This window comes from Coregonus lavaretus, assembly GCF_964263955.1.
Source record: "Coregonus lavaretus genome assembly, chromosome: 38".
In the NCBI taxonomy this organism is placed as follows: Eukaryota; Metazoa; Chordata; class Actinopteri; order Salmoniformes; family Salmonidae; genus Coregonus; species Coregonus lavaretus.
In genome coordinates this window covers 7003375-7016798 of record NC_140025.1, presented here as the reverse complement: position 1 = coordinate 7016798, position 13424 = coordinate 7003375, and the positions used below count along the sequence as shown (strand labels likewise).

Here is a 13424-nt window from a genome sequence, read left to right as displayed (position 1 = left end):
CATCCCATTTCAGTCAAATGAACAAATCTACTCAAATGTCTATAATTTGCGGGCCCATATGTCCTCTTTCTAGAAATTAATAATGACAGAGTCTACTCGCTCCTGAAACGCGAGAGACAGAAATAGTCCCACGTTTGGCTCAACTAGTCTGTTTCTCTTAATACCTACATTGGCCTAGCTCGTAGCATTCAGTAAATCCCCTACACACTGACTTTTCGTTAGATATACAACACCGGAGTCAATCTCTCCCTACTAGTATCTTGTTCAAGTGGAAACACACACCACCCTTAACAATAATCCTGCCTACAGCGCTATTGGTGTATAACGTATCTTGCTACACAATTCCTATAGACTGAATTCAACAGTAAGGCCTAGTTCTATTTTAGCCTCGCACAGGGGCTCCATTATATCGTGACGTGACTTTCATTAATGTGTGACTGTTATTTATCGAATAATTACCTATGTTTATTTGTTACTAGATTCAATTAATAATGTAACAATTAACTCATTAGGAATTTGGGGCACCACGAGAAAAGTTGTTTAACGAGTTACCGTTTCCCGAATTAACTATAAAGATATCTAGATATCTCTTATATCATTTAACAGTCACTTAATCATTTACCTCATTAAGTATCATTCTGAAAGTCGTAGACTCCTTAAATCTGCACAAAACCAGGTCTTACTGATCATTCCATACCACACAAATTGATTTAATTATTTATTTACTAACTAATTAAAATGATAACACAAGATACAACACATACATGGTATAGGTTAGGGATTTAGAAAGTTAATACAATGAAAACGGGTCCCTAGCGGACTAGCAAAATATTACACTTGTTACAAAAGATGGAGAGTTAAAGAAAGAGAGAAAGCGAGAGAGGAAGAGAAGCAACACTTGGATACATTTGGGAACTACTCTCACAGTAATCCTAATACCTTGCCCCGAACTGCCGCCCGTTTGATAAGAAGTAATGCATATGTTGACGTGTTGGAGGTCGTGTAACTCTGTTGGACCCAGGCCTCAGTGGAAAGGGCTCGATGGGGTCTTCTCCTCGTGTTCTGGATGATAGTTGTCTGGTTCTGTAGTCTGTGGACTAGGAGGGTGATCTTCTGAGGACGGCTAATCAGCCGTGTCGAAGATCCGTGTCGATGGGTGATGAGAACAGTGTCGTTGACAATGATTTGAAGAGAGTAGCCGGATGGTCCTACTTAAATTCACTTTCTTAGATACAGTACTTAGAACATTTTCTCAACCGTAGCATTGACTGTTTAGAGGCTCCTTCGTCTTCTTCAACCGTGTGTTGGTTTTCAGGGTCGGGACCAATATAGACCTAGCTGCAGCTTCAGGTCCGTCTAGTCTAATCTGTTAATTCTTAACTCAACCTTTTATACATTCTGGTAAAGAGGGTGTTTACGTCATGCGGACACTCTTTCTGAGCTTCCGTGGGCGTGGCTAGTTACTGGGGCAAAGTATTATGAACACTATGATTTCATTAGAGAACCAAAATCATCTTCCTATCTTTACAAAAATATTATCTTCCTCCTGGATATTTCCTACACATTGTAACGGATGCAAACTTGAAAGGCACAGTATGAAAGCTCTTCAAGTTACAATATTTTCATTATAACGTTTATATAAAGGTTTTAATGACAACACAAAATAGACATTCTCAACATTGTATGATGAAATATACTGTTCCAGAGACATTCAGATTACCAATGCTAGGGAACAACAAGGAGTAATTTGCTGCAAACCATTTAGGATTTGGCGTGAGGTGTCATAAAACCTCCCCTTATCAATCCCTCCTTTGTTCTGTGGGAAAGAGAGATAGAGATCTGTAGACTGTTGCTTCTCTGTATTCTGATCTAAGGCTTCTCACGTGGGACCATCACATGAGAGTCATGACAACCCCTTTTGGTTCCAGATAGAACCCTTTTGGATCCCGGTAGAAAGGGTGCTACATGGAACCTAACAAAGTTCTACTTGGAACCAAAAAGGGTTCTGCCTGGAACAAAAAAGGGTTCTCCTATGGGGACAGCCACAGAACCCTTTTGGAACCCTTTCTTCTAAGTGTTTACATTTCCTTGACATAGTAATGCTGAATGTAAAAAATTGCTCAACATACCCCAATCTCCCCTACTGTACAGCCAGGCTACATTTGTACAAATGAGTTTACTGTTTATCACAGTAAAGCACCAGAGGGGAAATTGCATTTACCACAGCAGCAATAACATCCACTTCCACTTCAACAATGGAGTTGACGTTCCAGCTCTTCAAACACGTCTGGCGACATGAGCATCATTTTGTTTTGAAGTCTAGATGGGTGACTAAAACACATTGCGAAAATAACAGTCAGTTAAATCAGATTATGGATTATACCCAAACCAGAATATTGCAAATAAAATGTATTCCTGTATTAAATACACATTTTGTTGTACCTTTAGCCTATATGTAATAGATTAAGATATATGTAACGTATGAAGGGTAGCCTACTCTGAACTTACACTTCTGACACTGATATGAAAAATGTCTTTATGTATCCTGTGCCGGTTGGACTCTCCACGTACATGGGCTCTGATGCTGAAAAACAAAATGGTGGACCAGATGTAAGACAGAGGTGTTGGTCATAATAAACATACCCAAAGGTTTAACAGACATGGTCATTGAGGGGATTTTAAACATAGAAATAGAATCCCTAATTTTATCATTTCTATTTTTTCTCAACCCAATTGAGATGAGTTGGACTGCAGAGTGAAGGAAAAGCAGCCAACAAGTGCTCAGCATATGTGGGAACTCCTTCAAGACTATTGGAAAAGCATTCCAGGTGAAGCTGGTTGAGCTACTTTGAAGAATTCTTCTAAGACTATGGTACCTTTCTTCATTTTTATGTAGAGTTTTTTTATATACAGTACCAGTGAAAAGTTTGGACACACCTACTCATTCAAGGGTCTTTCTTTATTTTTACTATTTTCTACATTGTAGAATAATAGTGAAGTCATCAAAACTATAAAATAACACATATGGAATCATGTAGTAACAAAATAAGTGTTAAACAAATCAAAAATATATTTTATATTTGGAACCAAAAATCTCCAATTTGGACTCCAGACAAAAGGACACATTTCCACCGGTCTAATGTCCATTGCTCGTGTTTCTTGGCCCAAGCAGGTCTCTTCTTATTATTGGTGTCCTTTAGTAGTGGTTTCTTTGCAGCAATTCGACCATGAAGGCCTGATTCACACAGTCTCCTCTGAACAGTTGATGTTGAGACGTGTCTGTTACTTGAACTCTGTGAAGCACTTATTTGGGCTGTAATTTCTGAGGCTGGTAACTCTAATTAACTTATCCTCTGCAGCAGAGGTAACTCTGGGTCTTCCTTTCCTGTGGCGGTCCTCATGAGAGCTAGTTTCATCATAGCACTTGATGGTTTTTGCGACTGCACTTGAAGAAACTTTCAAAGTTCTTGACATTTTCCGGATTGACTGACCTTCATGTCTTAAAAGTAATGATGGACTGTCGTTTCGCTTACAGTGGGGGAAAAAAGTATTTAGTCAGCCACCAATTGTGCAAGTTCTCCCACTTAAAAAGATGAGAGAGGCCTGTAATTTTCATCATAGGTACACTTCAACTATGACAGACAAATTGAGATTTTTTTTCTCCAGAAAATCACATTGTAGGATTTTTTATGAATTGATTTGCAAATTATGGTGGAAAATAAGTATTTGGTCACCTACAAACAAGCAAGATTTCTGGCTCTCACAGACCTGTAACTTCTTCTTTAAGAGGCTCCTCTGTCCTCCACTCGTTACCTGTATTAATGGCACCTGTTTGAACTTGTTATCAGTATAAAAGACACCTGTCCACAACCTCAAACAGTCACACTCCAAACTCCACTATGGTCAAGACCAAAGAGCTGTCAAAGGACACCAGAAACAAAATTGTAGACCTGCACCAGGCTGGGAAGACTGAATCTGCAATGGGTAAGCAGCTTGGTTTGAAGAAATCAACTGTGGGAGCAATTATTAGGAAATGGAAGACATACAAGACCACTGATAATCTCCCTCGATCTGGGGCTCCACGCAAGATCTCACCCCGTGGGGTCAAAATGATCACAAGAACGGTGAGCAAAAATCCCAGAACCACACGGGGGGACCTAGTGAATGACCTGCAGAGAGCTGGGACCAAAGTAACAAAGCCTACCATCAGTAACACACTACGCCGCCAGGGACTCAAATCCTGCAGTGCCAGACGTGTTCCCCTTCTTAAGCCAGTACATGTCCAGGCCCATCTGAAGTTTGCTAGAGTGCATTTGGATGATCCAGAAGAGGATTGGGAGAATGTCATATGGTCAGATGAAACCAAAATATAACTTTTTGGTAAAAACTCAACTCGTCGTGTTTGGAGGACAAAGAATGCTGAGTTGCATCCAAAGAACACCATACCTACTGTGGAGCATGGGGGTGGAAACATCATGCTTTGGGGCTGTTTTTCTGCAAAGGGACCAGGACGACTGATCCGTGTAAAGGAAAGAATGAATGGGGCCATGTATCGTGAGATTTTGAGTGAAAATGCAAGGGCATTGAAGATGAAACGTGGCTGGGTCTTTCAGCATGACAATGATCCCAAACACACCGCCCGGGCAACGAAGGAGTGGCTTCGTAAGAAGCATTTCAAGGTCCTGGAGTGGCCTAGCCAGTCTCCAGAGTTCAACCCCATAGAACATCTTTGGAGGGAGTTGAAAGTCTGTGTTGCCCAGCGACAGCCCCAAAACATCACTGCTCTAGAGGAGATATGCATGGAGGAATGGGCCAAAATACCAGCAACAGTGTGTGAAAACCTTGTGAAGACTTACAGAAAACGTTTGACCTGTGTCATTGCCAACAAAGGGTATATAACAAAGTATTGAGAAACTTTTGTTATTGACCAAATACTTATTTTCCACCATAATTTGCAAATAAATTCATTAAAAATCCTACAATGTGATTTTTTTTTCTCATTTTGTCTGTCATAGTTGACGTGTACCTATGATGAAAATTACAGGCCTCTCTCATCATTTTAAGTGGGAGAACTTGCACAATTGGTGGCTGACTAAATACTTTTTTCCCCCACTGTATTTGATCTTTTCTTGCCATAATATGGACTTGGTCTATTACCAAATAGAGCTATCTTCTGTATACCCCCCTACCTTGTCCCAACACAACTGATTGGCTCAAACACATTAAGAAGGAAAGAAATTCCACAAATTAACTTTTAACAAGGCACACCTGTTAATTGAAATGCATTCCAGGTGACTACTTCATGAAGCTGATTGAGAGAATGCCAATTGTGAGCAAAGCTGTCATCAAGGCAAAGGGTGGCTATTTGAAGAATCTCAAATATAAAAGAAATTTTGATTTGTTTAGCACTTTTTTGGTTACTACATGATTCCATATGTGTTATTTCATAGTTTTGAAGTCTTCACTATTATTCTACAATGTAAAAAATAGTAAAAATAAAGAAAACCCCTTGAATGAGTAGGTGTGTCCAAACTTTTGACTGGTAGTGTATATATATACAGTGAAGGAAAAAAGTATTTGATCCCCTGCTGATTTTGTACGTTTGCCCACTGACAAAGAAATGATCAGTCTATAATTTTTAAGGTAGGTTTATTTGAACAGTGAGAGATAGAATAACAACAAAAAAATCTAGAAAAACGCATGTCAAAAATGTTATAAATTGATTTGTATTTTAATGAGGGAAACAAGTATTTGACCCCTCTGCAAAACATGACTTAGTACTTGGTGGCAAAACCCTTGTTAGCAATCACAGAGGTCAGACATTTCTTGTAGTTGGCCACCAGGTTTGCACACATCTCAGGAGGGATTTTGTCCCACTCCTCTTTGCAGATCTTCTTCAAGTCATTAAGGTTTCGAGGCTGACGTTTGGCAACTCGAACCTTCAGCTCCCTCCACAGATTTTCTATGGGATTAAGGTCTGGAGACTGGCTAGGCCACTCCAGGACCTTAATGTGCTTCTTCTTGAGCCACTCCTTTGTTGCCTTGGCCGTGTGTTTTGGGTCATTGTCATGCTGGAATACCCATCCACGACCCATTTTCAATGCCCTGGCTGAGGGAAGGAGGTTCTCAACCAAGATTTGACGGTACATGGCCCCGTCCATTGTCCCTTTGATGCGGTGAAGTTGTCCTGTCCCCTTAGCAGAAAAACACCCCCCAAAGCATAACGTTTCCACCTCCATGTTTGACGGTGGGGAGGGTGTTCTTGGGGTCATAGGCAGCATTCCTCCTCCTCCAAACACGGCGAGTTGAGTTGATGCCAAAGAGCTCCATTTTGGTCTCATCTAACCACAACACTTTCACCCAGTTCTCCTCTGAATCATTCAGATGTTCATTGGCAAACTTCAGATGGGCCTGTATAAGTGCTTTCTTGAGCAGGGGGACCTTGCGGGTGCTGCAGGATTTCAGTCCTTCACGGCGTAGTGTGTTACCAATTGTTTTCTTGGTGACTATGGTCCCAGCTGCCTTGAGATCATTGACAAGATCCTCCCGTGTAGTTCTGGGCTGATTCCTCACCGTTCTCATGAACATTGCAACTCCACGAGGTGAGATCTTGCATGGAGCCCCAGGCCGAGGGAGATTGACAGGTCTTTTGTGTTTCTTCCATTTGCGAATAATCGCACCAACTGTTGTCACCTTCTCACCAAGCTGCTTGGCGATGGTCTTGTAGCCCATTCCAGCCTTGTGTAGGTCTACAATCTTGTCCCTGACATCCTTGGAGAGCTCTTTGGTCTTGGCCATGGTGGAGAGTTTGGAATCTGATTGATTGATTGCTTCTGTGGACAGGTGTCTTTTATACAGGTAACAAGCTGAGATTAGGAGCACTCCCTTTAAGAGTGTGCTCCTAATCTCAGCTCGTTAGCTGTATAAAAGACACCTGGGAGCCAGAAATCTTTCTGATTGAGAGGGGGTTAAATACTTATATCCCTCATTAAAATGCAAATCAATTTATAAAAAAATGTACATGTATTTTTCTGGATTTTTTTGTTGCTATTCTGTCTCTCACTGTTCAAATAAACTACCATTAAAATTATAGACTGATCATTTCTTTGTCAGTGGACAAACGTATAAAATCAGCAGGGGATCAAATACTTTTTTCCCTCACTGTATACTGAACAAAAACATAAATGCAACAATTTAAAAGATTTTACTGAGTTACAGTTCATATAAGGAAAATCAGTAAATTGAAATAAATAAATAATGCCCTAATCTATGGATTTCACATGACTGGGCAGGGGTGCAGCCATGGGTGGGTATTGGAGGGATAGGCCCACCCACCTGGCAGCCAGGCCCACCCACTGAGCAGCCAATCAGAATAATGACTGTAAGTCGCTTTGGATAAAAGCGTCTGCTAAATGGCATATTATTATTATAAGTTTTTCTGCAAAAAATGGCTTTATTATAGACAGAAATACTCCTCTCTAAAACGACTTTGGAGGCAGCTTATGGTAGAGAAATTAACATTAAATTCTCTGGCAACAGCTCTGGTGGACATTCCTGCAGTCAGCATGCCAATTGTACGCTCTCTCAAAACTTGACACATCTGTGGCATTGTGTTGCATGACAAAACTGCACATTTTAAAGTGGCCTTTTGTTGTCCCCAGCACCTGTGTAATGATCATGCTGTTTAATCAGCTTCTTGATATGCCACACCTGCCAGGTGGATGGATTCTCTTGGCTAAGGAGAAATGCTCACTAACAGGGATGTAAACAAATTTGAGCAGAACATTTGAGAGAATTAAGCTTTTTGTGCGTATGGAAAATTTCTGGGAATTTTTATTTCAGCTCATGAAACATGGGACCAACACTTTACATGTTACGTTTATATTTTTGTTCAGTGTAGATAGCTTTTTTAGAAAGAATACTACACTCTTAGAAAGAAAGGTGCTATCTAGAACCAAATAGGGTACTTTGGCTGTCCCCATAGGAGAACCCTTTGAATAACCCCTTTTGGTTCCAGATATAACCCTTTTGGGTTGCATGTAGAACCCTTTCTACAGAGGGTTCTACATGAAACCTAACATAGTTCTACCTTGAACCAAAACGGGTTCTCCTATGGGGACAGCCACAGAACCCTTTTAGAACCCTTTTTTCTACGAGTGTATATTTCCCTTGACATAGTAATGCTGAATGTAAAACATTGCTCAACATACCCCACTCTCCCCTACTGTACAGCCAGGCTACATCTGTACAAATGAGTTTACTGTTTATCACAGTAAAGCCCCAGACGGGAAATTGCACTTACCACAGCAGCAAACAATATCCTTAGGACTTCCCCTCCAACAATGGAGCACTGGTCCACTTGGGTGACTAAAACACATTCCGAAAATAACAGTCAGTTAAATCAGATAATGGATTATACCCAAACCAGAATATTGCAAATAAAATGTCTTCCTGTATTAAATACACATTTTGTTGTACCTTTAGCCTATATGTAATATATTAAGATATCTGTAACGTATGAAGGGTAGCCTACTCTGAACTTACAATTCTGACACTGATATGAAAAATGTCTTTATGTATCCTGTGTCGATGGGACTCTCCACGTCCATGGGCTCAGATGCTGAAAAACAAAATGGTGGACCAGATGTAAGACAGAGGTGTTGGTAATAATAAACATTCCCAAAGGTTTACCAGACATGGTCATTGAGGGGATTTTAAACATAGAAATAGAATCCCTAATTGTATCGTTTCTATTTTCTAATCAACATTTAAAGAAACACGGCCATAAAATTCTGTCTGTTTAAGATAGAGACTTCTGCGTTTTTGCATAAACCTCTCAAGTCCGAACGGTTTGAGCCAGAAACAAATATCACCCTCTACCGTTCAGCTGTTTTGCTCTACGATGCCCACAAGCTTAACCCCTAGGAGTCTAAGGCGATATCTACAAAGCTAACATATAAAATTGTTTTATTATGATCATAAGATGGACCATTTAGGTATTTGATTTAGAGTTTTATGACCCCTGTAGGTATCCCCCTAAAATATATAAAAAGTATTTGATGAATGATTGAATTTGACCTTACTGCTATTAGCCCATAGAAACACACTGAATAACCCATTCATACATGGCCAAAAATAAATCGAAAGGAAGTATGGTTTGAGGTGTCTGAAATGCATCAGAGCTATAGGAAAGCATCCCCCAAAAATCTTCTTTAGAATTTTTTTTTTATTAGAAGTTAAATCCTATTAATTTCATAAATGCTTTACCTCACAGTCACGGGTGACCTTCTCACGAGTCCCTGTAAATAATCTATGATTTGAAACAAAAAGGTCGCTGGCTGCTTACCCTCTGAGGCCCTGGCGTAGTACTTTCCGAAGGCCTTGTCTTTGGGGATGTCTGGGTAGAGGAAGCGGAGTGGGTTCTCTGGGATGTTCTCAGCTGCCATCACCTTGTAGGTGCGGATGATGTCAGGCAGAGAGACGGCAGACAGCTCCTTCTTGGTGTAGGGCTCCACCGCATGGAATACAGGCTTATCTGTGGAACATGGGCGACAGCTATATCACTGGCGACAGGTTTAGCACTCATCATTGCATTCTCTATCAGAAAGTCGGCTGGCCCTCTTTGACGTCGCATAGGTCGAAACAATGCATTGTGTTAATTTAGAAAGCCCTTTTGCAAAAAAAACTGCCTTTACCTAACATTGTTACTAACCTATAGAAGTATGAGATACCATACTAAGTCACAGGGATGGTTAACTCTTGAAATTCCTTCTGTCACTAGAGATTTAGGTAAAAGGGATTTTAGTTTCTTCGCACCTCACTTATGGAACCATCTTGAGAATAATCTACATTTTAATGGATTGGTGCTTTTTGGGCAAGTCAGTTTTTTTTTTTTTTTTTTGGGTTGGTTCTTTCTATACTACCATCCTGCCTTCTGGATTCCACCCAGGATTCCACCCTGCTAGAATAAAGGTTAAATAAAAAAATAAATAAAAAAAATAGCACCTTTAATATTAAATGGCTCCAGTGTGTGTGCTACTCACCGTATAGGTCGTGTTCCACCCAAGTGAATGTGATGGCTCCTTCTCTGCTACGCTCACTGAAGCGCAGCAGGAACGTACCTGGACACTTCCCAGTCAGCATGGTCTTTGCCCTCTCCTTACTCACAAAGCCCAGGATGCAGCTGTAGTGGGAGAGAACAAGCAACATGTCTTCATTACTTCCTTTGGTACTTCTATTACTGTATTCGGTTTAGTAGGCAGGGACAATGCACATTGTTCATCATGTCTGTAAATGTAGCCAGTCGGCTAATATGGCATCCCTATAAGACCACTAGTTGTTTGCTTTTGTAAGGTGGAACTCCAAAAAGAGTCAAGAATAACTCGCCCATCGTTCCACAGGGACAGCAGATGTCTCTTGATGAGGTCCAGGATGGCTTCGATCCACAGCCAGAAGGGAAAGCTCTTCTCACTCTGGCTCTATAGTAGATACAGGGAAACACTTACTAGATATCTTCCTTATATATCTTTATGAACTGTAAATATGTTAAACAAAGTACAACTTATGAAGGCTTTATATAGAATACATAAAGGCTTCATAAGCACTACATAAATGCTTCACAAATCATCTATAAGTATATGTCATATTTTATAAATGGGGTATAAACATATATTGTGCATTGTGTCACATTTGGCAAGTCACCCTACAGTGGGATTTGTTGTCACCCTTTCTACACCATTTGTGAAGCATTTATGTAGTGTTTATGAAGCATTTATGTATGCTATATAATTCCTTTATCAGTTGTACTTTGTTTAAAGTGAGACCAAATATTCTATATTCTGTGTACTGTAATCATAACCTACCTTGACAGCACCGAACATGGTCCAGGGGATAAGGCCCTCAGGATTTCTCTGTGCTTTCTGGCCCAGTAGTTTGTCAGCCAGCATACCTAGCTGCTCATCATTGAGTCCCCTCTTGGTGACAGAGGAGAACTGCCAGCTCAGCACCTCAGACAGCTGACCCCAGGACACTGTAGGTGGGCTCAGGAAGAACTCCAGGTTCTGTTACAACAAATCAATCACTCCTTTTTAAAGTGCTTGACAGTAACCCAGCATTGCGCCTTCAAGGCAAGGAAAAGCTCCCTAGAAGGAAGGAACCTTGAGAGAAACCAGAGGGGAGGTCCTCTACCTGGGGCTCGCTGGTCAGCATGTTGTACCACAGGATGGAGGCCCAGCCACTGGGCAGCTGGCTGATGTGGGAGATGACCACGATTGGCAGGGAGATGGTCTAAGAAGGACCAGAGGCCGGAGAAAATCAAGATCAAATTAAATAAGGCCAGAGTGCTGTTGGACCTCATGAAAATGGAAGTGTAGTCTCTATATTTCAGACCACTTACCTCTAGTTTGATTTCCAGACCTGACTGGCGGAGTTCAGACTCAAAGCAGATGGAGTGCAGCTCCTCTGTCACAATGAGAGGCCCCTGGAATAACATGGACAGACAGAGCAAACATAATCCGCACCAGACTGTATTTAGTATTTATCATGAAATTCACAAATACTGTACAGATTACATGGTCATTATAGCCCATTAAGACCAATCAGAAACCAGCTCTCTTAGGTCTCTCACCTCTTTCTTTCCTTTTCCAGGCACTCTCTGCTCTTGCAGTTTCTGTGTTGAGATCAAAGAATAAACTGTAATGCAGGGATCATCAACTACTGTAGATTCAGCCGCGGGCCGATATTTTCTTGAGCGGATGGTCAGGGTGCCGGAACATAATTACAAATAATTTGTATACTACAAATTGACCGCAAGAAGCCCAAACAGATATAATATTTGACTAAAACATAACAATTTCAAACCTTGCTTACATTTGTATACAGTCACATATTTATTTAATATGCATGGTAATATTTTAGAACAGATTTTCTAAATTAAAATCACTTGGAGCTGATTTGCTGGTGTTTTTACAGTAAAAAATAAATAAGAAATACAACTTTAACAAATAAAATGACCGCCATGTGGGGAACCCTGCTGTAAGGAGTAATGACAGTGCAGGTCCAAATGGACAGTCATTCAGATTTAGTGCCCTGTATGCCATTTGAAATGGTGCTAGCTTAACAAATGTAAAAACTCTGCAGCCAAGCTTCCATTGTACTGCTCCATACTCATAACCTTTGGGTTGCTTTTCAATATGTTGAATTTACGAACGTTGAGATTAGGGAATTTAGGGAGAGAACTTAAAGAGGAAAAAAAAAAGTGCATTTAATTAAGTTAGGTTTTCACATCACAAATTCAAGAGCAGGACATAACACACAACACTCATTTACTTACTTGTTTAAAAAGGCTTTCACTTTGAGTTTATTGTTGAATTCCTGGAGCTTCACAAGAAATCTAGAGGAGAGCGAATACAAATCAAAACTCAACCAGGCCTGGACAGATCCATAGGAACTACAGATGGGAGGAACTACAGATGGTAGGTGCTGTTGTGTTTGTGCTTACCTGAGCTTGACAGTGAACTGCATCTTTGTCTGCAGCACCAGGGGTCTCTGTGGATGTGTGGGCATACAGGGCTGTCTCTCCACCACCAAGGAACTGAGACACACCATAGAGACACAAATAATTTAGAGGTGATATACTGTATAGAGGCATTTGGGTATATACAGTGAGGGAAAAAAGTATTTGATCCCCTGCTGATTTTATACGTTTGCCCACTGACAAAGAAATGATCAGTCTATAATTTTAATGGTAGTTTATTTGAACAGTGAGAGACAGAATAGCAACAAATAAATCCAGAAAAATGCATGTAAAATTTTTTATAAATTGATTTGCATTTTAATAAGGGATATAAGTATTTAACCCCCTCTCAATCAGAAAGATTTCTGGCTCCCAGGTGTCTTTTATACAGCTAACGAGCTGAGATTAGGAGCACACTCTTAAAGGGAGTGCTCCTAATCTCAGCTTGTTACCTGTATAAAAGACACCTGTCCACAGAAGCAATCAATCAATCAGATTCCAAACTCTCCACCATGGCCAAGACCAAAGAGCTCTCCAAGGATGTCAGGGACAAGATTGTAGACCTACACAAGGCTGGAATGGGCTACAAGACCATCGGCAAGCAGCTTGGTGAGAAGGTGACAACAGTTGGTGCGATTATTCGCAAATGGAAGAAACACAAAAGACCTGTCAATCTCCCTCGTGTCATAAATACCGATGTGGATGTGGTGGAGGAGTCAGGCGCAGGACACAGAGGTAAAGTCCAACAGACTTTAATAGTCATCAAAATGTAAGTGGAAACCTCCGACCTCAAAACAAACAACGAGGCGAGGGAAAAATACGCACACGCGTAAACACTAATACACGAAACAAAACGGGAGCAAACACAAAGCTCCGACACAAAGGCAGGAAGTAACAACACACAAAATTA

At 40.7% G+C, this 13424-nt stretch overlaps 1 protein-coding gene across 1 annotated transcript in view; it reads right to left on the bottom strand.

The window, feature by feature from the left end:
- Positions 1-691: 691 nt before the first annotated feature.
- The window catches only part of LOC311112492 (signal transducer and activator of transcription 1-alpha/beta-like), a 28980-nt gene continuing 16247 nt past the window's right edge, over positions 692-13424 (bottom strand). Inside the window, exons 10-24 of the mRNA XM_084155626.1 lie at positions 12500-12592; positions 12332-12391; positions 12120-12236; positions 12028-12031; positions 11627-11764; positions 11396-11479; positions 11188-11286; positions 10863-11060; positions 10387-10478; positions 10044-10183; positions 9347-9535; positions 8545-8620; positions 8303-8367; positions 2509-2584; positions 692-2331 (exon numbers count right to left, since the gene is read on the bottom strand). Coding sequence (XP_084011752.1) covers positions 2250-2331; positions 2509-2584; positions 8303-8367; positions 8545-8620; positions 9347-9535; positions 10044-10183; positions 10387-10478; positions 10863-11060; positions 11188-11286; positions 11396-11479; positions 11627-11764; positions 12028-12031; positions 12120-12236; positions 12332-12391; positions 12500-12592 — 1513 coding nt within the window. The 3' untranslated portion in view covers positions 692-2249. The remainder of the gene's footprint in view (positions 2332-2508; positions 2585-8302; positions 8368-8544; positions 8621-9346; positions 9536-10043; positions 10184-10386; positions 10479-10862; positions 11061-11187; positions 11287-11395; positions 11480-11626; positions 11765-12027; positions 12032-12119; positions 12237-12331; positions 12392-12499; positions 12593-13424) is intronic.